Source organism: Taudactylus pleione, unplaced genomic scaffold (assembly GCF_031769625.1).
Source record: "Taudactylus pleione unplaced genomic scaffold, aTauple2 ptg001318l, whole genome shotgun sequence".
Classification (NCBI taxonomy): Eukaryota; Metazoa; Chordata; class Amphibia; order Anura; family Myobatrachidae; genus Taudactylus; species Taudactylus pleione.
Window position 1 is genome coordinate 675,141 of NW_028285718.1, and position 22,639 is coordinate 697,779.

At 50.1% G+C, this 22,639-nt stretch overlaps 1 protein-coding gene across 1 annotated transcript in view; it reads right to left on the bottom strand.

Annotated features, from left to right (window-relative positions):
- LOC148443175 (Wilms tumor protein 1-interacting protein homolog) overlaps positions 1-22,639 on the bottom strand; it is an 80,793-nt gene that overhangs the window by 16,067 nt on the left and 42,087 nt on the right. The window contains exons 2-7 of the mRNA XM_088463126.1: positions 19,572-19,673; positions 10,825-10,892; positions 7,354-7,416; positions 3,966-4,096; positions 3,590-3,641; positions 1,065-1,133 (exon numbers count right to left, since the gene is read on the bottom strand). Coding sequence (XP_088319252.1) covers positions 1,065-1,133; positions 3,590-3,641; positions 3,966-4,096; positions 7,354-7,416; positions 10,825-10,892; positions 19,572-19,673 — 485 coding nt within the window. The remainder of the gene's footprint in view (positions 1-1,064; positions 1,134-3,589; positions 3,642-3,965; positions 4,097-7,353; positions 7,417-10,824; positions 10,893-19,571; positions 19,674-22,639) is intronic.

Sequence of the window (22,639 nt, forward strand, 5' to 3'; positions counted from 1 at the left end):
TGGTGCACTGGGCGGTATAACACTATAGCACCCCGATCTCTCAGAGAAGAGCGGCACTTGTGTGGGGCACTGGGTGGTATAACACTATCATTACTGTACAGCACCCCGATCACTCAGAGAAGATCGGCACTTGTGTGGGGCACTGGGTGGTATAACACTATCATTACTGTACAGCACCCCGATCACTCAGAGAAGATCGGCACTTGTGTGGGGCACTGGGTGGTATAACACTATCATTACTGTACAGCACCCCGATCACTCAGAGAAGATCGGCACTTGTGTGGGGCACTGGGTGGTATAACACTATCATTACTGTACAGCACCCCGATCTCTCAGAGAAGAGCAGCACTTGTGTGGGGCACTGGGTGGTATAACACTATCATTACTGTACAGCACCCCGATCACTCAGAGAAGATCGGCACTTGTGTGGGGCACTGGGTGGTATAACACTATCATTACTGTACAGCACCCCGATCACTCAGAGAAGATCGGCACTTGTGTGGGGCACTGGGTGGTATAACACTATCATTACTGTACAGCCCCCCGATCACTCAGAGAAGAGCGGCACTTGTGTGGGGGCACTGGGTGGTTTTAGCCACTTGCTGACACTTACTGCAGCCCAGAGAGTATAACTTGTGGGACAGGGGTATTCAATATGCAACCCTCCAGCTGCTGTGGAACTACATATCTCACCATGCCCTAATAGCATAATTGTGGTAGGGCATGCTGGGATATGTAGTTTCACAGCATCTGGAGTGCCTCATGGAATACTGGTAATGCAGGAGGAATAGAACATGTACTTTTGACTAATAAAATGAATTACATGTAATTGGAGTTCTAGGTTCTCCTATATAATCTCCGTGTAACTTCCTGCAGGTGTTCTCTGTGCATGAATCAGACACCACAGGTGGGGGGGGGGGGCTATGCGTTACACAATCATGTGTTCGCCCTTCCCCCACCAGAACTGCAATTTGGAATATTATAAGACCAGGATTCCTTGGAGGTGTTTGTGGGGTGAGGATGCAGCGTTACCCTGGGGAGACATACTGGGGTGCAGGACTTACCTCACAGTGATAGCACTCCACGTGGTAATCTTTATCCATGGAAACCACCCTGATTGTCTCCTCTGAGCCCTGCGGGGAAAAGCCAGGTAACAGAATGACAATCAGAGCCGCTTCCTGCATTCCCCAATGATGGAAGGACGCACGCTGCTTCCCCCGGCCCCCTCCCCCCGCGCCCCGGGCAGTACAGAACCATTACATACATGTCAGGCTGCTGCTGGAATAATATGAGGATAAGGCAGTGATTGAGGCATGAGGTACGTGGTGATCTGTTAGACTTGTCTACACAAGTGATAGGAATTAGTCTCAGGCCTGGCCCTGCTTCATTACCTAACAATCATATGTAATCCCAAAATACACAGCCCCTCTCCCCTGACCCATTCCTGCCATGGAAATGACAAGTGACTGATAGAGAATGAAAGTCTCGCTCTAAACCTCGGAGTTTAGTATTTACCTTTCTCCCCGATCTCCCCCAAACCCGCAGGGGGGCCGGGGAATCATCCAGCAAGGCACGGCCACAGAGCGATAACGTAATGGGCTGGTGCTATTCCCCCGGCCAAGACCTGCTGGAGCTCAGCCCTGGATTCCAAAATAAAGTCACACTAACTGCAGAGCACCCGCACCGAGAATACACAGCGAGGGCCGTGCGATGAGACCTGCTGCGTCTCCATCTACACCACAGCATCAAGTAGCGGGGAGGGATGGTTCATATAGGAGGATGTGTAAGTGGGAAGCCCAGGAGCAGAGCACTGTGTACCTGGTGGAAGGGGACATGTAGGAGGGAGTGTAAGTGGGAAGCCCAGGAGCAGAGCGCTGTGTACCTGGTGGAAGGGGACATGTAGGAGGGTGTGTAAGGGGGAAGGCCAGGAGCAGAGCGCTGTGTACCTGGTGGAAGGGGACATGTAGGAGGATGTGTAAGTGGGAAGCCCAGGAGCGGAGCACTGTGTACCTGGTGGAAGGGGACATGTAGGAGGGTGTGTAAGTGGGAAGCCCAGGAGCAGAGCACTGTGTACCTGGTGGATGGGGACATATAGGAAGGTGTGTAAGTGGGAAGCCCAGGAGCGGAGCGCTGTGTACCTGGTGGAAGGGGACATGTAGGAGGGTGCGTAAGTGGGAAGCCCAGGAGCAGAGCATTGTGTACCTGGTGGAAGGGGACATGTAGGAGGGTGTGTAAGTGGGAAGCCCAGGAGCAGAGCACTGTGTACCTGGTGGAAGGGGACATGTAGGAGGGAGTGTAAGTGGGAAGCCCAGGAGCAGAGCGCTGTGTACCTGGTGGAAGGGGACATGTAGGAGGGTGTGTAAGGGGGAAGGCCAGGAGCAGAGCGCTGTGTACCTGGTGGAAGGGGACATGTAGGAGGATGTGTAAGTGGGAAGCCCAGGAGCGGAGCACTGTGTACCTGGTGGAAGGGGACATGTAGGAGGGTGTGTAAGTGGGAAGCCCAGGAGCAGAGCACTGTGTACCTGGTGGATGGGGACATATAGGAAGGTGTGTAAGTGGGAAGCCCAGGAGCGGAGCGCTGTGTACCTGGTGGAAGGGGACATGTAGGAGGGTGCGTAAGTGGGAAGCCCAGGAGCAGAGCATTGTGTACCTGGTGGAAGGGGACATGTAGGAGGGTGTGTAAGTGGGAAGCCCAGGAGCAGAGCACTGTGTACCTGGTGGAAGGGGACATGTAGGAGGGTGTGTAAGTGGGAAGCCCAGGAGCAGAGCACTGTGTACCTGGTGGAAGGGGACATGTAGGAGGGTGTGTAAGTGGGAAGCCCAGGAGCAGAGCATTGTGTACCTGGTGGAAGGGGACATGTAGGAGGGTGTGTAAGTGGGAAGCCCAGGAGCAGAGCATTGTGGGGGGTGTAATGGCATCGATCAGTAAATGTGTGATTTTTGAGGACTTGGTTATCGGATCACTTTGCTCTGTAATACCTAATGCTCGGTAGAGGAGTTACATGCAGTACAAGCACAATTACATCGCTGGGCTATGTATGGAGGAGCGATGGGCATAGATGGAATAATACACCTCCCTACTATATATTCTAAGGATATTACAGGCCATCTAGAACATACGTAGCAGAGAACCGGCAGACCTATTACACACATACAGTGATATAACTCGCCGACATCATGCCCCAATCACTACATAGCAGAGCAGCAGTGGCCGGGTCCATCATTGGGCATTTGAAGGTGGGGAGAAGGTATGGGGCTAGTGGATGTCCCAAATGAAACAGCCACAACATTGGGAGGTATGCACTACAAGCAGCAGTGTGGCCAGCATTATCACATTGGGAGGTATTACACGCAGCAGTGTGGCCAGCATTATCACATTGGGAGGTATGTATTACACGCAGCAGTGTGGCCAGCATTATCACATTGGGAGGTATTACACGCAGCAGTGTGGCCAGCATTATCACATTGGGAGGTATGTATTACACGCAGCAGTGTGGCCAGCATTATCACATTGGGAGGTATTACACGGAGCAGTGTGGCCAGCATTATCCTGTGTTATACAAGTTATAGACAGTACATCAGATGTTACCTGCGCTGGGAGAATTGGCTGGTTGCACGAGGCACATTTAGGTGCAAAAACTCTGAAAGGAGACAAAGAAGAAATGCTCAGTACAAGTGCGATGAGCAGGAAGATTCCTATCACGGGTACAGGATTAGATGTGCGGGGGGGGGGGGGACGGGACGGGACTAGGGGGGGACGGGGACTGGGGGGGGGGGGGGGACGGGACTCCACAGCGGGATTCTGTGCTGTAATGTGGAATAAGCCCCTGCAGCCTCCACCATTTCTATACTCAGAGAGAATACTTTGGAAGAGAAAAGTGGGTTTAATGTTCCAAGTTTATTACATAGTAGCATTTCTCCAAATTATTATAAACCCCCTTTATCCAGAAAAATGGTGTTCTTACGTGTGGTAATCTTTGACGCAGTAGATGTTGTTTTCCACGTCTACAGTGAAGGGGACGCCGTCCAGGCACTCGTTACATACCACGCAGCGGAAGCAGCCGGGATGGTACGACTTCCCCAGAGCCTGTAAAATCTTACAAGAGACAGAGAGATTAATGCCGGCAGCCGAGACCAGTGTTGCTCCGTCACCTATCTGTTAGACCACTGTTGCTCTGTCTCCTATCCGTTAGACCACTGTTGCTCTGTCTCCTATCCGTTAGACCACTGTTGCTCTGTCTCCTATCCGTTAGACCACTGTTGCTCTGTCTCCTATCCGTTAGACCACTGTTGCTCTGTCTCCTATCCGTTAGACCAGTGTTGCTCTGTCTCCTATCCGTTAGACCAGTGTTGCTCTGTCTCCTATCCGTTAGACCAGTGTTGCTCTGTCTCCTATCCGTTAGACCAGTGTTGCTCTGTCTCCTATCCGTTAGACCAGTGTTGCTCTGTCTCCTATCCGTTAGACCAGTGTTGCTCTGTCTCCTATCCGTTAGACCAGTGTTGCTCTGTCTCCTATCCGTTAGACCAGTGTTGCTCTGTCTCCTATCCGTTAGACCAGTGTTGCTCTGTCTCCTATCCGTTAGACCAGTGTTGCTCTGTCTCCTATCCGTTAGACCAGTGTTGCTCTGTCTCCTATCCGTTAGACCAGTGTTGCTCTGTCTCCTATCCGTTAGACCAGTGTTGCTCTGTCTCCTATCCGTTAGACCAGTGTTGCTCTGTCTCCTATCCGTTAGACCAGTGTTGCTCTGTCTCCTATCCGTTAGACCAGTGTTGCTCTGTCTCCTATCCGTTAGACCAGTGTTGCTCTGTCTCCTATCCGTTAGACCAGTGTTGCTCTGTCTCCTATCCGTTAGACCAGTGTTGCTCTGTCTCCTATCCGTTAGACCAGTGTTGCTCTGTCTCCTATCCGTTAGACCAGTGTTGCTCTGTCTCCTATCCGTTAGACCAGTGTTGCTCTGTCTCCTATCCGTTAGACCAGTGTTGCTCTGTCTCCTATCCGTTAGACCAGTGTTGCTCTGTCTCCTATCCGTTAGACCAGTGTTGCTCTGTCTCCTATCCGTTAGACCAGTGTTGCTCTGTCTCCTATCCGTTAGACCAGTGTTGCTCTGTCTCCTATCCGTTAGACCAGTGTTGCTCTGTCTCCTATCCGTTAGACCAGTGTTGCTCTGTCTCCTATCCGTTAGACCAGTGTTGCTCTGTCTCCTATCCGTTAGACCAGTGTTGCTCTGTCTCCTATCCGTTAGACCAGTGTTGCTCTGTCTCCTATCCGTTAGACCAGTGTTGCTCTGTCTCCTATCCGTTAGACCAGTGTTGCTCTGTCTCCTATCCGTTAGACCAGTGTTGCTCTGTCTCCTATCCGTTAGACCAGTGTTGCTCTGTCTCCTATCCGTTAGACCAGTGTTGCTCTGTCTCCTATCCGTTAGACCAGTGTTGCTCTGTCTCCTATCCGTTAGACCAGTGTTGCTCTGTCTCCTATCCGTTAGACCAGTGTTGCTCTGTCTCCTATCCGTTAGACCACTGTTGCTCTGTCACCTGTTAGACCAGTGTTGCTCTGTCACCTGTTAGACCAGTGTTGCTCTGTCACCTGTTAGACCAGTGTTGCTCTGTCACCTGTTAGACCAGTGTTGCTCTGTCACCTGTTAGACCAGTGTTGCTCTGTCACCTGTTAGACCAGTGTTGCTCCGTCACCTGTTAGACCAGTGTTGCTCTGTCACCTGTTAGACCAGTGTTGCTCTGTCACCTGTCAGACCAGTGTTGCTCTGTCACCTGTCAGACCAGTGTTGCTCTGTCACCTGTCAGACCAGTGTTGCTCTGTCTCCTATCTGTTAGACCACTGTTATTCTGTCTCCTATCTGTTAGATAAGCATTTAAATGCCCACTTAGCCATGTGGTCAACGGAGAGGAAAGGCCAATAATCTGGAGGGGCCAGGACATTATCTCCTGTATATGACGCTTGGACTCTAAGCTCATCCCACATGTTACCGCGAACACGCACTTGTCAGTTGTTGTACAATGTAGCATGTTCCATGTATGATTCTGCACACGCATGAGCTAGGAACGTGGCTGTACATCCTGCATGCTAATGTGAGACCTGTACATGTCTGCGCACATAGGAAGAATATTTGAAAAATGCGTCTAGGTTTGGATGTCAGGACACGATGACATCAGCCGGAGATTAAGGCGTTGATTCACTTATTCCCGGCTTGTTCATGCAGACGTTCCTCGCCCGTATAAATAAATGCATATTACTATACGTCTACTATTTACACACGGATGTGTCTGCCCTGCGGGTGGGATCTTCTTAATTCTGTGTAATGTTTTTTACGCTCCAGCAGCTAAGTATAAAACAGCCCTTGTGTTCTATCTACGCTACGTCCCGCAGGAGGCAGCCAGCAGTTTGGCGAAATGTGGAAACAGTAGTTTGGGAAATATTTAAAGCAGACCCATCATCTACACAGGATGGGAGACATTTTGTGGGCGGAGCCAATGAGCTAGCAAGCGGTGATATCACTCTGGTATCCATTATAAATGAGGGATTGGTTCAGCCCACAAAATGCCACCACCGCGCACACTGTAACCGCAGTTTTATTGTCACATTTCATTTTAATTATTTTTAAAATCTCAACTCTTACTTCGCTCTGGGCCTGATTCAGAGCCGGACGCCATTTGCGGACGGTTGTTCCAAAAAAAGGGGCCGGCTATTTAAATTGAGCGCTCGCTCTTTGTGGTTTGTTGACGCCTCTATGTCTGAGCAAGCGAATGAAAAATGCGCTCGCTATTTTGTAAAGACGCCCCTTTGCCGTTCGCAACACACGTCATCTCCGGTATTTATTAGATTAATCTGGAACATCGAAAGGCGTCTGAACTGCTCGCAGTGCTTGTGGTAGGTTTTTCTTACCGCAATCACTGCGAGCAGTTCAGGCTAAAAGACAACCAAGTGACGTGGTCGATGACGCTCCTTTAATAATTATGAGCTCCCATTAAACGCCCTTTTGTCCGTTAGGCACGCCTGCGTTCTGATCTCCACTCCCCGTTTTCAAGCACCTTCCCCTGTTACCACAAACGGTACATTCTGTCAATCAAATTAGCAGGCCCTCGCTGTTTTGCGAGCGCACGATTTCCAACCGCAATGACTGGTTTGCGCATGCGTATTACGACCCATACGCATGCGCAGTTGAGCGAACATCGCTCAGAGCGAACGAGCGGCCGCTTACGAGCGGCTCTGAATCAGGCTCTCATTTCCATATTTTTTTTGCCTAATTCCTCTCTCATTCCGGCCCCCTCCCCCCCACATTTATATCAGGTGTGCCCCAATTCTGCAGGAGGGGACGTTATTACTGGGACTGGGCTCACCATCTCCATTATAAGATGTCCGCACACAAAGCACTTGTCTGCCGTTTGCTGGAAGCCGGAATACTGAAATGAGAAGAGAAGATCCGGTTACAGGATCGCATCCATAACCCGCCCTCTCACACTGTGCCACACACTGGTGCCAAGGCCAAGCCAATGCCATCGGACCCTCCGCCACCCCTGGGTGATATACCGCTATTTAGCACATGTGAGATGATCATCTCCATCTGCTACATTTAATAACAACATCAGAGCATTCTGGTTCCTGTGCCATGAAGCTTGCACTCTAATGCAGGACAGAAGAAAGCCCATCATTGTGCCATTGCTCCAGGTCAGGATACGGGAAGCCCTGACTGAACTCCGAGCCTTTCCAGATCATACACTGCAAAATGGTTTAATAGCCAAAATACGTACATAATTCTCATACTGAAGCCTGAGATATATGACCTATAATATACTGCGAGGGGACGACCACCCCCCCCCCCACTTGCTCCATCACGCCTCAGAGCAGATATATTGGGACTTCCAGACTGTTGCTTGTTCACCACCCACATATCTCTGCGGCCATCTGTCTCCAGCACTTTACAATGGGCTGTGACCAGAATGCTCCCTGGAGGCAGAATGAATGGAACGGGACCATCTGGCGATAATCAATAACAGGCCTCAGATTGCTTATCAATCAATGCTATCCCCAGAACACAACAGAGAGATAAATGTCACCTGTGGGTGGGAGCAGTAATAACACAATGGATGACGGGTGTAATAGCACAGACAGTATCATCATCGTACTGCAACAGCGGCCGGACCACACACCCAGGCTGGAGCCTCACTGCCAATCAGAAACAGCCACATAACGTGCGCTGCTCCAAGGCGCAATCACAGCCTTCATCACATCCAGCTCTCCAATCACTGTAGTATTACAACCCCCACCATCCTCTGCTGCTCACTAAGGGGCTGATTCAGACCCGGTCGCAAGCGCTCACAACCGGGTCGATGGTGGCCCAGAGCGCACGACGGAGCCGGCTCCGTCGTGCAAATGCGCGAGACCCGGCTAGAGACGGGCAATCAGTCGCTCAGGGTCTCGCACCAAAGGGGGGGAGCTGTCGATGTTGAGTGACAGCTCGCCCCCTTTGGTGGGCGGCTGCCCAAACGGAGGCATTCCCATGAGAACGCCTACCGTCTGGGGGCGGCCCCAGGAGAGATTCCGGCTCTGTTAGAGCCGAAATCTCTCTGGGGCTTGCGGCCATGAGACCCTACCACAAGGGTTTCGTCGCAAGCCCGATGGCCATCATCATGGCCGCTCGCTGTAGGTGGTCACCAACAGCTATGTGAGCGGCCAGGAGGCCGTTCCGAAAAAAAAAAAAAGCCCGGTCCTGATTCAGAGCGAGCGCTCTGTCAGAGCGTCCGGCTAAGAATCAGGGCCTAAGGTCGTTAATCAACCGATAAAACCAAACTATAGTACACTGCCCAATGGGACAATCGCTCTTGTCCCCCCGGATGCTGCATGTCAGCGGTTTTAACTCCAATCCTCAAGTACCCTCTCAACAGGTCATGTTTTCTGGCTATCTTTGGTCACACACACAGGTGAGCTGATCTAATATGATGAGTCAATAGTTATCCCACCTGCTTCTACTGTGAGAAATACTGAAAACATGACCTGTTGGGGTAACCTGAGGACTGTACTATGTCACCGGCCACATCCAGCCTGCCAGGACATCGGGATAACCACCTTACACCACCTGACAATTTAGCGTCATCTTCTGAAATAGCTTTTGTTGGAGCAGATTTTGGACATATACAGCCCAAGACAGATTAACGCTACACAGGGCAGCACGGGTGGCATAATGGTTAGCATTGCTGCCTCACAGCACTGAGGTCTTGGGTTTGATTCCCAGCAAGGCCCCATCTGTGTGGAGTTTGTATGTTCTCCCTGTGTTTGCATGGGTTTCCTCAAACACTACAAAAAACACACTGGAAGGTGAATTGGAGTAGGACATAAAATGATCCATAGTGTGTGTGTGTGGTAGGGAATATAGACTGTAAGCTCCGCTGGGGCAGGGAGTGACATAGTCTATGTAATATGTGCGTGCTATATAAGTAAGTGTTAATAGAGAAATAAAAGCCAGGCTGGTAGCACTGATCTGTATTAATGAAGGGAGACTCAGAACTAGCATTTATACACTATCATCCCTATTTTTGGTCTCCTTTTATTGCTATGGAGGATAAGAGTGTCACATAATAATGCATTGTGTATGTGCAGCTTATCCCACCTTCATCTTATACGGAGGTAACAAACACCCAGTCACGTGTCCCATAAGGCGCCCACCTTGCTGACCTATATATGCCATAAAGACTGATAGGCTTTGGTGTTAGCTGTTGTCCTTTGTAATACCGGGCACCATCCAGGTGATGGCGCTGTTCCAAAAGCAGTAAGATTAGCGTGGGACAACCTGTGGTGGAACGACTTGCTGGGACTTGCAGTTATTTCACGAATACAGGCCCTAACACGCTGGGAGTGCTCAGTTAAACACACGGACGGTAGGGACTCATGGCTTTGTGTATTTGTATTCATCACCACAGACTGGCAATGCTATAGTGAATACAATATAATAAATGCCCCCAGGAGACAAGTCCACGTCTAGATTTCCCCTTTATTTACCCATGAAACTATATGTGAACAAGTCACTGTTCCCCCAATGTGAAGGACTACATAAAAACGACAGTATAAGGACCCTTCAAGGGTTAACAAATTTGAATGACAAAAATCCATTTTCCCTATAAGGTAAATTCCTGCTCACGGCTGAATAAGGTGTAAAAATAAACAACCTCGTTATATCACAGCGTCGCGTCGCTGCCGGGAAATGGGTCACAGTGATGAATTAATGATCTGATAATGAGGGATCTCTGCTGTCTGTGATATACCCTGCAGTGAAATGGGGCAACCCCCAGGGGCTGGAGTACTCCTGTTCTCTCAGCGCAGGGCCCCAACGTCAGGAGAACAGATGGCAGCCATTAGGAAGTCCCCATTCTCTGTCATTACCTCAGTAAAAGCCAAGTACTGATTAAAGCTGTGCTTTGGAAATGTTACACTCGTATACAGACAAAGCACATGAACGGTCTGTATCACAGAGTCTGGCCGGGGAGCACATGCATATAGCTGGTTAGTAGGGTGGTGCTTCTCTATATGGCATCATGCAGGGGAAAGCCAGAGCGCGTGTTATTGGCTAGATGGTCTCCTAGGTAACATGTACCCCATACAGACTGCAGATTATAAAATATGCCCTGTGTGTGTGCCCGGAGGACTGGATGGGAGAAACGCACAATCCATTACGGACACAACAGAGGGGACTCGCACTTTTCTCTATTGTCAGGTGCCACCTGCGGACGATGCTGGCAGATGTTATGGCGGATCACAGTAGTGGCACCGTAGTGACCACAGAGAGGTAACGCAGCAGCCGGGGCACCAGGACTTACCAGGAAATCTTCCTCGCAGTAAACCTTCCCATTGACGTTGTAGAAAGCTTTCCCCCGTAATCTTCTCCCTGATGGAAGAAACATACAGCGGGTCAATGTGTGCACGCCACAATACCCGCACTGCCCCAGGCCCCTGTACTAGTGCCAATACATTATTATGTCACAGATGAGGTCAGCACACTGTACTCAGAGCTAAATAGGCTTTCCTGTATACATTCTCCTGATTATCTCACTATAGGGGGCGCTGTTCTATTGGCGTTTAGGTGTTCTAGTGTGAGTGCAGAGAGAATTGGCCATTAGTGCCCCTCCTGTTACAGCATCCGCTGAGCATCATGTGACTGCGAAAACAAATAACGCACGTTGCTCAATCATTGGCAGCTCCCAAAAAGGTTAATAAAATGCTACATAAGCAGAGATAAGGAGATAAGGAGCCCTGTGATCTGTGTCATATGCCAAGCATGCAGCCTAACGCACGGTCACTGCTTCCACCCTCACACACATAATGACTAGTATATAGAAGCACTCCGCACTCCTGCACCTCCGCCCCGGGGGACGTTCTGCTGCCCCACTCACCGTGCCCACATGGGGCAGCACTGGGTCTGCGGGGGCTTTACAGCTGTATCCAAAGAGCAGCCACTGGGTCCTCACTGCCGCCTGCTGGCAAGTGATATCGGAGTGCGGCTCTGAGGCTTCTCTTACCCACAGATCACAAATCAATATATATATATATAATCAACTTGAACAACTTTGGAAGCCTAGTGCACTACAAGTGCCAGAAGTTTTCTGCAGCACAGTGTGGATTTTATATTTGCTGTAACAGCTCTGAAATCGCTAAGTGCATATCCTTAACGCATGTTTTATTGCATACACACACACACACACACAATAATATATATATATATATTCATTCTGCTGCTTCTCACCCCAAATACTCTGTCCGCTCTCAGGAAGTATAAGGAGTGCGACCAATCCCCTTCCGTCGCAGCGCACGCACCATCAGTTTTCTCGCGCTCTCCACTACTACAGAAGACAGCTTGTCAGCCTGTTTTGAGAGGCATATATGGGATCGGAAGCGCTGGGAATGCTGGTCATTGTAGTGCGATAGAGGAACATTTTTAGGGGGGAACTCCTGCTAAGTTCTCAATGTAAGAGGACATAAATGTATGCCCCAATATAGGGACCCTTAGCAGGTGGCTTATCATACATCGGCACACGTGTGACATGTATGATGGAGGCTTATTACTGGCGTATTGCAGGGGGTGAGGGAGGGGGGCGTATTGCAGTGGGTGAGGGAGGGGGGGCGTATTTTGCAGTGGGTGAGGGAGGGGGGGCGTATTGCAGTGGGTGAGGGAGGGGGGCGTATTGCAGTGGGTGAGGGAGGGGGGGCGTATTGCAGTGGGTGAGGGAGGGGGGGGCGTATTGCAGTGGGTGAGGGAGGGGGGCGTATTGCAGTGGGTGAGGGAGGGGGGGCGTATTGCAGTGGGTGAGCCTGTAACGAGCGCCTGTGTAAGCCAGTAACCGGCATTCCGTATATCATCGCTAGCCTGACTCCACATGGCACAGAATGAAGTCCGCTCTGTGCCCACCACAGCTGTGTGGCTGTAACCAGGATGGCACTGCCAGCGCCAGGCAACGAACTACAACCAAATCCACAATTAAAAAAGTTTCTGCTTAGTCTAAATTGAAAATAAATCCAATGTATATCTCCATAAACGGAATAATTCGCCATTGTGCTGCACGGGTGACATCGCAGAAACCAAAAAAACCTCCGTCACCACAAGTCCGTCTGTTCCCACATCTCCAAGCCTGGCACAAAATTCCCCATTGGTGCAGAACGTCCCACTATGCCGACAAGTCACCAAAAAAAGTGGATAAAAGTGATAAACAGGAAATAAATGGAAGCACAGCCGTGGCGCCATGTCACCGTTTAATAACTAGGTAGGATACGCCTACAGATCGCACGCCGGCACCGGCACACTAAATTCCTTTGGCACTAAAAGACTTTGTCAATCGGTCCTGCAGCTACCCCCTTACACTACCCAAATCCTCGCAGGCTTAACTAATCAATCTAGAAAGAATCCATACAGAGCATTATCAGGTATCAGGCGGGACGCACACAGTATATAAAGCCGGGACGCTGCGTGCAGGCCGGTCTCAGTGATCAGATCAGGCTGCTCCCCGCTGCGCACAGCTGATCTGCATCTCACCAGGAGACTCGCTGTACTGTATATAAGAGAGGCCGATAGCACACGGTGCCATGCAGTATATGCACCTTCCTGAGGACAGGACTCATTATTATACCGTATGGGAGATCGGATAGGCAGCCAGACACATTTATACTGGGAAATCATCGGCCTGCCAGATTCCTCTTCCGCCTCACACGGAAAAGCTGCTCCAATATTCAGCCGTCCCCGTTGCGCTCGTTCCATGGATTCCAGGTCTGAACGGGTGCCAGGGAAATAAATCTCCCATTCCCTACTACACCCATGAATGAAGCCATTCTTCTGTACAGGCCGCAAGGTACACTGGTCGCTGCGATTATTTCTCCTGGCGGGATGCTGCAATGTCGCCCCAATACACATTACTGCTTCACGCCATGATGGCGACCAGTCAGCGTAATAAGGACGGCGGCTTACAGTCAGTTTCATTCAGAAATTCTCTATTATCCAGCAAAACTTCCTTTCTAATCATTCTGCCATAATTATCAGGCGTTATCCGTCCCTCAGACACCGCGACGACCAACCAGCGGACAATATACAGGTTCGGCAAGGGAGTACCCCCGCCTCGCGCCTCAGAAGTAGGACCCCAAACATATTACACCTTTATGCGCAGTTCATTTCTCAGCACCACCTGGGGCCCCGCGTCTGCATCCAGCCGCTGTCACTGACCGGGACCCCTACACAACAGGGCCACACACATAGACGTGCGCTATCCGAGCGCACAGGCCGACGACAGCACCTCCATAGCCGCTATCACACGTAGGAGACACCCTGGGGGAACACCCTGCGCCCGGTATCTCTGTCAGTATTACAAGATGGAGAAGTCCTGTTACTGTGAATGACATCACTCCGATGTCAGATATAGGAAGCGGGGTCATAGTTCCTGGTGAACAAGACAAGTATCCAGTGTGAGAAGTATAATACATGGTGACAAGTCAATGAGGAACTTCCGCAGCGCTACCGAGCAGGAAGAGCGTCCTCACAGCAGGGCCACAGCCCCACAGAGCCGCTTCCTCCCTCCCTCCGTGTTTACTCAGCAACAACATCCGTCCAGCGCAGTCACCCGTAGAGGAGGATGCAGAACCGCGGCCAGGTTACAGGAGTCACAGGTCACAGAGGAGGAGGAGGAGGATGCACAGGTCACAGAGGAGGAGGATGCACAGGTCACAGAGGAGGAGGAGGAGGATGCACAGGTCACAGAGGAGGAGGATGCACAGGTCACAGAGGAGGAGGACGAGGATGCACAGGTCACAGAGGAGGAGGAGGAGGATGCACAGGTCACAGAGGAGGAGGAGGAGGATGCACAGGTCACAGAGGAGGAGGAGGAGGAGGATGCACAGGTCACAGAGGAGGAGGAGGAGGAGGAGGATGCACAGGTAACAGAGGAGGAGGAGGAGGAGGATGCACAGGTCACAGAGGAGGAGGAGGATGCACAGGTCACAGAGGAGGAGGAGGATGCACAGGTCACAGAGGAGGAGGAGGAGGAGGATGCACAGGTCACAGAGGAGGAGGAGGAGGAGGATGCACAGGTCACAGAGGAGGAGGAGGATGCACAGGTCACAGAGGAGGAGGAGGAGGAGGATGCACAGGTCACAGAGGAGGAGGAGGAGGAGGATGCACAGGTCACAGAGGAGGAGGAGGAGGAGGATGCACAGGTCACAGAGGAGGAGGAGGAGGAGGATGCACAGGTCACAGATGAGGAGGAGGAGGAGGAGGATGCACAGGTCACAGATGAGGAGGAGGAGGAGGAGGATGCACAGGTCACAGATGAGGAGGAGGAGGAGGAGGATGCACAGGTCACAGATGAGGAGGAGGAGGATGCACAGGTCACAGATGAGGAGGAGGAGGATGCACAGGTCACAGATGAGGAGGAGGAGGATGCACAGGTCACAGATGAGGAGGAGGAGGATGCACAGGTCACAGATGAGGAGGAGGAGGATGCACAGGTCACAGATGAGGAGGAGGAGGATGCACAGGTCACAGATGAGGAGGAGGAGGATGCACAGGTCACAGATGAGGAGGAGGAGGATGCACAGGTCACAGATGAGGAGGAGGAGGATGCACAGGTCACAGATGAGGAGGAGGAGGATGCACAGGTCACAGATGAGGAGGAGGAGGATGCACAGGTCACAGATGAGGAGGAGGAGGATGCACAGGTCACAGATGAGGAGGAGGAGGATGCACAGGTCACAGATGAGGAGGAGGAGGATGCACAGGTCACAGATGAGGAGGAGGAGGATGCACAGGTCACAGATGAGGAGGAGGAGGATGCACAGGTCACAGATGAGGAGGAGGAGGCATCACGGCGGCCAGGTTACAGGAGTCACAGGTCACAGATGAGGAGGAGGATGCACAGGCCACAGATGAGGGGGAGGAGGATGCACAGGTCACAGATGAGGAGGAGGAGGATGCACAGGTCACAGATGAGGAGGATGCACAGGTCACAGATGAGGAGGAGGAGGATGCACAGGTCACAGATGAGGAGGAGGAGGATGCACAGGTCACAGATGAGGAGGAGGAGGATGCACAGGTCACAGATGAGGAGGATGCACAGGTCACAGATGAGGAGGATGCACAGGTCACAGATGAGGAGGAGGCATCACGGCGGCCAGGTTACAGGAGTCACAGGTCACAGATGAGGAGGAGGATGCACAGGCCACAGATGAGGAGGAGGAGGATGCAGCACCGCGGCCAGATTACAGGAGTCACAGGTCACAGAGGAGGAGGATGCACAGGTCACAGATGAGGAGGATGCACAGGCCACAGATGAGGGGGGGGGGGGGATGAGACCATTACCTATACATAAAGCCAGGAATACGCAAACTTACTGCATCCCATTCTCACATCGGGGAGTACCAACCTTATGACCTCGCTGTTACTTACACATGTTATTGCTTACTGACGTTCTCTCTGTACACACAATGACCGGCTTCTATCTGCAATGCAGCATTTCCCAGACGCTGATCATTATTACGGGACAATGGTTTGCGTTACTGACTGATAAAAAGCCCCATACATTTGCAGAGGGGCGAATCACTCAGCTCCTAATAAAGGTGATGAGACCCCTCCTCTGAGAACGGTGATCTGGTCATCAGAGAAGGAGCTACAGCAGAGCAGAGACTCTGGGGGTGCAGACTGTGGTTTAATGGGTGTAATTCCCCCACATTTTCAGAGCACCATTACCCATCTGACCAATATGACCCTCATTATTATTATCCTCTATTTATATGGCGTCACAAGGGTTCTGCCGCGCCTTACAGCACATCACAGTGCAGGAGAAGGACGAGGGTTATACACATTGCTGTAATGGTGATTGTAACACTCACATAGGCAGCAGGGAGTCAGGTGTTAGGTGCGCGTGTGGGGAGAGGGAAGGAGAAGCACATGAGGGAAGAGGGCCCTGCTCGTGAGAGCTTACATTCTAAAGGGGAGGGGCAGACAGACATAAAATCTCTCTTACAGGATGCCAGAAAGCAGGCGGGACCCTCCTACTAAATGCCTCAACATTAGACGTTACGCGCGTCACGTCATTGCACAGTCTCAGACAGAATCCATCTACGTCAGGTCAGGTAACCTATGGTTCTCAAGCTCTTCTAGGACCAGAAGCCTTGGGGCCAGATTCTGGGTCACATGCAGGGAAGGCAGCAGCGTCTATGAGCGCGTGCAAGGCCTTCCGCGTGCACGTCAGCCGAGCGTGCAAGGCCTTCCGCGTGCACGTCAGCCGAGCGTGCAAGGCCTTCCGCGTGCACGTCAGCCGAGCGTGCAAGGCCTTCCGCGTGCACGTCAGCCGAGCGTGCAAGGCCTTCCGTGTGCACAAGTCCTTCTGTGTGTACATCAGCCGAGCGTGCAAGGCCTTCTGCGTGCACGTCAGCCGAGCGTGCAAGGCCTTCCGTGTGCACGGCAGCCAAGCGTGCAAGGCCTTCCGTGTGCACAAGTCCTTCTGTGTGTACATCAGCCGAGTGTGCAAGACCTGAGACACCCACATTTAGTGCCAGTACACGCAGTAATACCGACTGGTGCGTCCTTATATATCACCATCATAGAGCAGGTGCAGCGTCTGTCTGGCTGCGGCCTCCTGTGTCTGCGCCTGTAATCGCTGACACTCCCATAACACGCCCACTGAACGGACCATTACTGCGTGCACTACTACCCTCCCCCCAGTCACCGCCCATCACTACACCACCACATTCCTGACACCATCTGTCCCAATGGCAACAGCGCCTCCGTGCGCACACGCTGTAACCCTGAGTGGGGCATGACGAAGGCGCAGACATTTTTGCACAAGCGCAGTTGCAGATAATTGCTCAACTACGTGACCAACGGCATCGTGTGCGGCTAAAAATCGGGCCCACAGTCTGCTCGGACACAATGGCTGGCCTGGCGAGCTGGGACTAGTAGTGCCACAGCTATCTAACTAATCTTCAGGGCATCAGTTCACGTCTACAAATGTAAAAAGCAGCAGCGCGGTCCCTTTAATACAGGAGTGACCGGCGATTCGGACTCTCACAGGAACATGCGAGCGCCCGTCTCTGGCAAACTTCACATGTTTTACCCTTTGACTCCAAAGTTTATAGAATATCCTGTCCCACACTGGCGTGCAAAAATAGCCAGCCCCCACCCCCAGCTCAGTGTTTCCTGCCAAGTTACAGAGGCATTCCAATGTTATGACCCAGAACGAGGCTGGGGGCGAGGGGGCAAGTTAAATACATCCGAATAGGAAAGAAAACGTCTTCAGGGAGGAGAATGGTCCTGAGGTTACCCACACGGCACCTCGCATGGGAGGCACAATAACAGTACAGAGCCATCGCTGGAAAACCGGGAATCATTTAGTCACAATTCTGGAATTTCCAAATTCATTTTCCCTCTGCTTCACACCCGTTCCCCAGTCACTGAGACGCACTGCGACTCACTATACGGGACCACGCCACTCACTATACGGGACCATGCACCATTCTTTCATCACAGTCAATGCTTGGGGACTGTAAGTTTCTCATGTGCAAAGTCTTAATATGCCCGTTTCACATACACGGCAATCTGTGGCTTTTCATGGCACAGCTACCTAGCATGATGTGCAGAACGCAGAACAAATGATTCCATGCACCAGAAAGGCAATAAAGCAGATAAGTGTACATCGTATGGCACATACACGGGTCTTTCACCCATTATCCACAGCTCCATCTCCAAGCAGAGGTCCTAAGTCACTGGTTACAGCTTCATACAGGGGAGGGGACACTGGCCGCAGGGCGCCCGGGGGAGGGGACACTGGCCGCAGGGCGCCCGGGGGAGGGGACACTGGCCGCAGGGCGCCCGGGGGAGGGGACACTGGCCGCAGGGCGCCCGGGGGAGGGGACACTGGCCGCAGGGCGCCCGGGGGAGGGGACACTGGCCGCAGGGCGCCCGGGGGAGGGGACACAGTGACCTGGAGGAAATAATCTCTCTCCATGCGATGATGCTCCCCCACCCGATAGCCGAGCGGCAGCCGTTTCAATCACTGGAAGGGACCTGGTTACAAATGTAAGAAACATCGGTTGTAAAGAGGATGAAACTCACATGGACATCGGTCACAGAATGAGCCGGGAAATCACCCAATAACAAACCATCCCTGCGGACTTTTTCAGCAGTGCCAATAAGGATCGATCTGCCGGCAATGTTCCCCCTGTGTGCAGTCTGTGTGTAAGTCTGGGAACTATGTAGCGGTCAGCAGCCTATAGGTAATGCAGAACGCACAGAAGCGGCGCAGCACACAGCTCAGGGCTACGCTGGAGGCGGGACTTACCGCAGGAGCAGCACACAGCTCAGGGCTACGCTGGAGGCGGGACTTACCGCAGGAGCAGCACACAGCTCAGGGCTACGCTGGAGGCGGGACTTACCGCAGGAGCAGCACACAGCTCAGGGCTACGCTGGAGGCGGGACTTACCGCAGGAGCAGCACACAGCTCAGGGCTACGCTGGAGGCGGGACTTACCGCAGGAGCAGCACACAGCTCAGGGCTACGCTGGAGGCGGGACTTACCGCAGGAGCAGCACACAGCTCAGGGCTACGCTGGAGGCGGGACTTACCGCAGGAGCAGCACACAGCTCAGGGCTACGCTGGAGGCGGGACTTACCGCAGGAGCAGCACACAGCTCAGGGCTACGCTGGAGGCGGGACTTACCGCAGGAGCAGCACACAGCTCAGGGCTACGCTGGAGGCGGGACTTACCGCAGGAGCAGCACACAGCTCAGGGCTACGCTGGAGGCGGGACTTACCGCAGGAGCAGCACACAGCTCAGGGCTACGCTGGAGGCGGGACTTACCGCAGGAGCAGCACACAGCTCAGGGCTACGCTGGAGGCGGGACTTACCGCAGGAGCAGCACACAGCTCAGGGCTACGCTGGAGGCGGGACTTACCGCAGGAGCAGCACACAGCTCAGGGCTACGCTGGAGGCGGGACTTACCGCAGGAGCAGCACACAGCTCAGGGCTACGCAGGAGGCGGGACTTACCGCAGGAGCAGCACACAGCTCAGGGCTACGCTGGAGGCGGGACTTACCGCAGGAGCAGCAGGTGAAGCAGTTGGTGTGGAACAGGTTCCCCATGGCTTGGCAGGCCTGGCTGGCCCCATACACCCCCTTCCCACATTTGATACAAATACCTGTGGAGACAAGAGGAGAGTTATCAGCAGGAACCCCCACAGACACCCCGAAACCCCAATAACACATCAGGCACCTACACACTCCATGGGCAGAGCCAATATCAGGTATGAAGGCACTCTGTACCTCGTGCCTCAGTGAGGTCACTAGAGAATCGTTTAAATTGGTTTAGCCCACAAAAAAAGGAGTGAGTGGGGGTATGATACTGTATGCAGATAACTACAGGGGAGGTATAAATAGGTCAGTATTATTGGAACCAGATATCAGCACTATAACAGTATACTTTCAGCAATAAATCACTATTATACTGTGTATTACAGCCATATATCACTCTCATGCAATATAGAACACTATAATGTAATATTCCAGCCATATATCAGTCTTATGCAGCATATAACACTATAATGTAATATTCCAGCCATATATCACTCTCATGCAATATATAACACTATAATGTAATATTCCAGCCATATATCAGTCTTATGCAGCATATAACACTATAATGTAATATTCCAGCCATATATCAGTCTTATGCAGCATATAACACTATAATGTAATATTCCAGCCATATATCAGTCTTATGCAGCATATAACACTATAATGTAATATTACAGCCATATATCAGTCTTATGCAGCATATAACACTATAATGTAATATTACAGCCATATATCAGTCTTATGCAGCATATAACACTATAATGTAATATTCCAGCCATATATCAGTCTTATGCAGCATATAACACTATAATGTAATATTCCAGCCATATATCAGTCTTATGCAGCATATAACACTATAATGTAATATTCCAGCCATATATCAGTCTTATGCAGCATATAACACTATAATGTAATATTACAGCCATATATCAGTCTTATGCAGCATATAACACTATAATGTAATATTCCAGCCATATATCAGTCTTATGCAGCATATAACACTATAATGTAATATTCCAGCCATATATCACTCTCATGCAATATATAACACTATAATGTAATATTCCAGCCATATATCAGTCTTATGCAGCATATAACACTATAATGTAATATTCCAGCCATATATCACTCTCATGCAATATATAACACTATAATGTAATATTCCAGCCATATATCAGTCTTATGCAGCATATAACACTATAATGTAATATTCCAGCCATATATCAGTCTTATGCAGCATATAACACTATAATGTAATATTACAGCCATATATCAGTCTTATGCAGCATATAACACTATAATGTAATATTACAGCCATATATCAGTCTTATGCAGCATATAACACTATAATGTAATATTCCAGCCATATATCAGTCTTATGCAGCATATAACACTATAATGTAATATTACAGCCATATATCAGTCTTATGCAGCATATAACACTATAATGTAATATTCCAGCCATATATCAGTCTTATGCAGCATATAACACTATAATGTAATATTCCAGCCATATATCACTCTCATGCAATATATAACACTATAATGTAATATTACAGCCATATATCAGTCTTATGCAGCATATAACACTATAATGTAATATTCCAGCCATATATCAGTCTTATGCAGCATATAACACTATAATGTAATATTCCAGCCATATATCAGTCTTATGCAGCATATAACACTATAATGTAATATTCCAGCCATATATCAGTCTTATGCAGCATATAACACTATAATGTAATATTCCAGCCATATATCACTCTCATGCAATATATAACACTATAATGTAATATTACAGCCATATATCAGTCTTATGCAGCATATAACACTATAATGTAATATTCCAGCCATATATCAGTCTTATGCAGCATATAACACTATAATGTAATATTCCAGCCATATATCACTCTCATGCAATATATAACACTATAATGTAATATTACAGCCATATATCAGTCTTATGCAGCATATAACACTATAATGTAATATTACAGCCATATATCACTCTCATGCAATATATAACACTATAATGTAATATTACAGCCATATATCAGTCTTATGCAGCATATAACACTATAATGTAATATTACAGCCATATATCATTCTCATGCAATATATAACACTATAATGTAATATTACAGCCATATATCAGTCTTATGCAGCATATAACACTATAATGTAATATTACGGCCATATATCACTCTTATGTAGCATATAACACTATAATGTAATATTACAGCCATATATCACTCTCATGCAATATATAACACTATAATGTAATATTACAGCCATATATCAGTCTTATGCAGCATATAACACTAAAATGTAATATTACAGCCATATATCAGTCTTATGCAGCATATAACACTATAATGTAATATTACAGCCATATATCACTCTCATGCAATATATAACACTATAATGTAATATTCCAGCCATATATCAGTCTTATGTAGCATATAACACTATAATGTAATATTACAGCCATATATCACTCTCATGCAATATATAACACTATAATGTAATATTCCAGCCATATATCAGTCTTATGCAGCATATAACACTATAATGTAATATTACAGCCATATATCACTCTCATGCAATATATAACACTATAATGTAATATTCCAGCCATATATCAGTCTTATGCAGGGGGGGGGGGGGCGGCTGGGGGGGGGGGCGGGGGGAGCACGGCACCTGAGAGACGGGGGGGGGGGGGCACGGCACCTGAGAGATGGGGGGGGGCCTGCGACGGATGCGCATGAGCGTTGCAAGACTCTACCATATAGATAGAACATACATTACAGAGGGATTTACCTGCAGCCCTCCGCTATCGGCTCTCGCGCAGGTTAGATCGTGACACGAGGAGCGTCATGGACGCGTCTCATAGTTACTAACAAGTCACATTTTCTGGATTTACCATTCCAGGAATAAGTAATTCCTGACTAATGCTGGGTACACACTTTTAGGATTGCAGCCGTGCAGTCTGTCCCCAGTGTGACCCCATCAGCCGTGTACACACTGC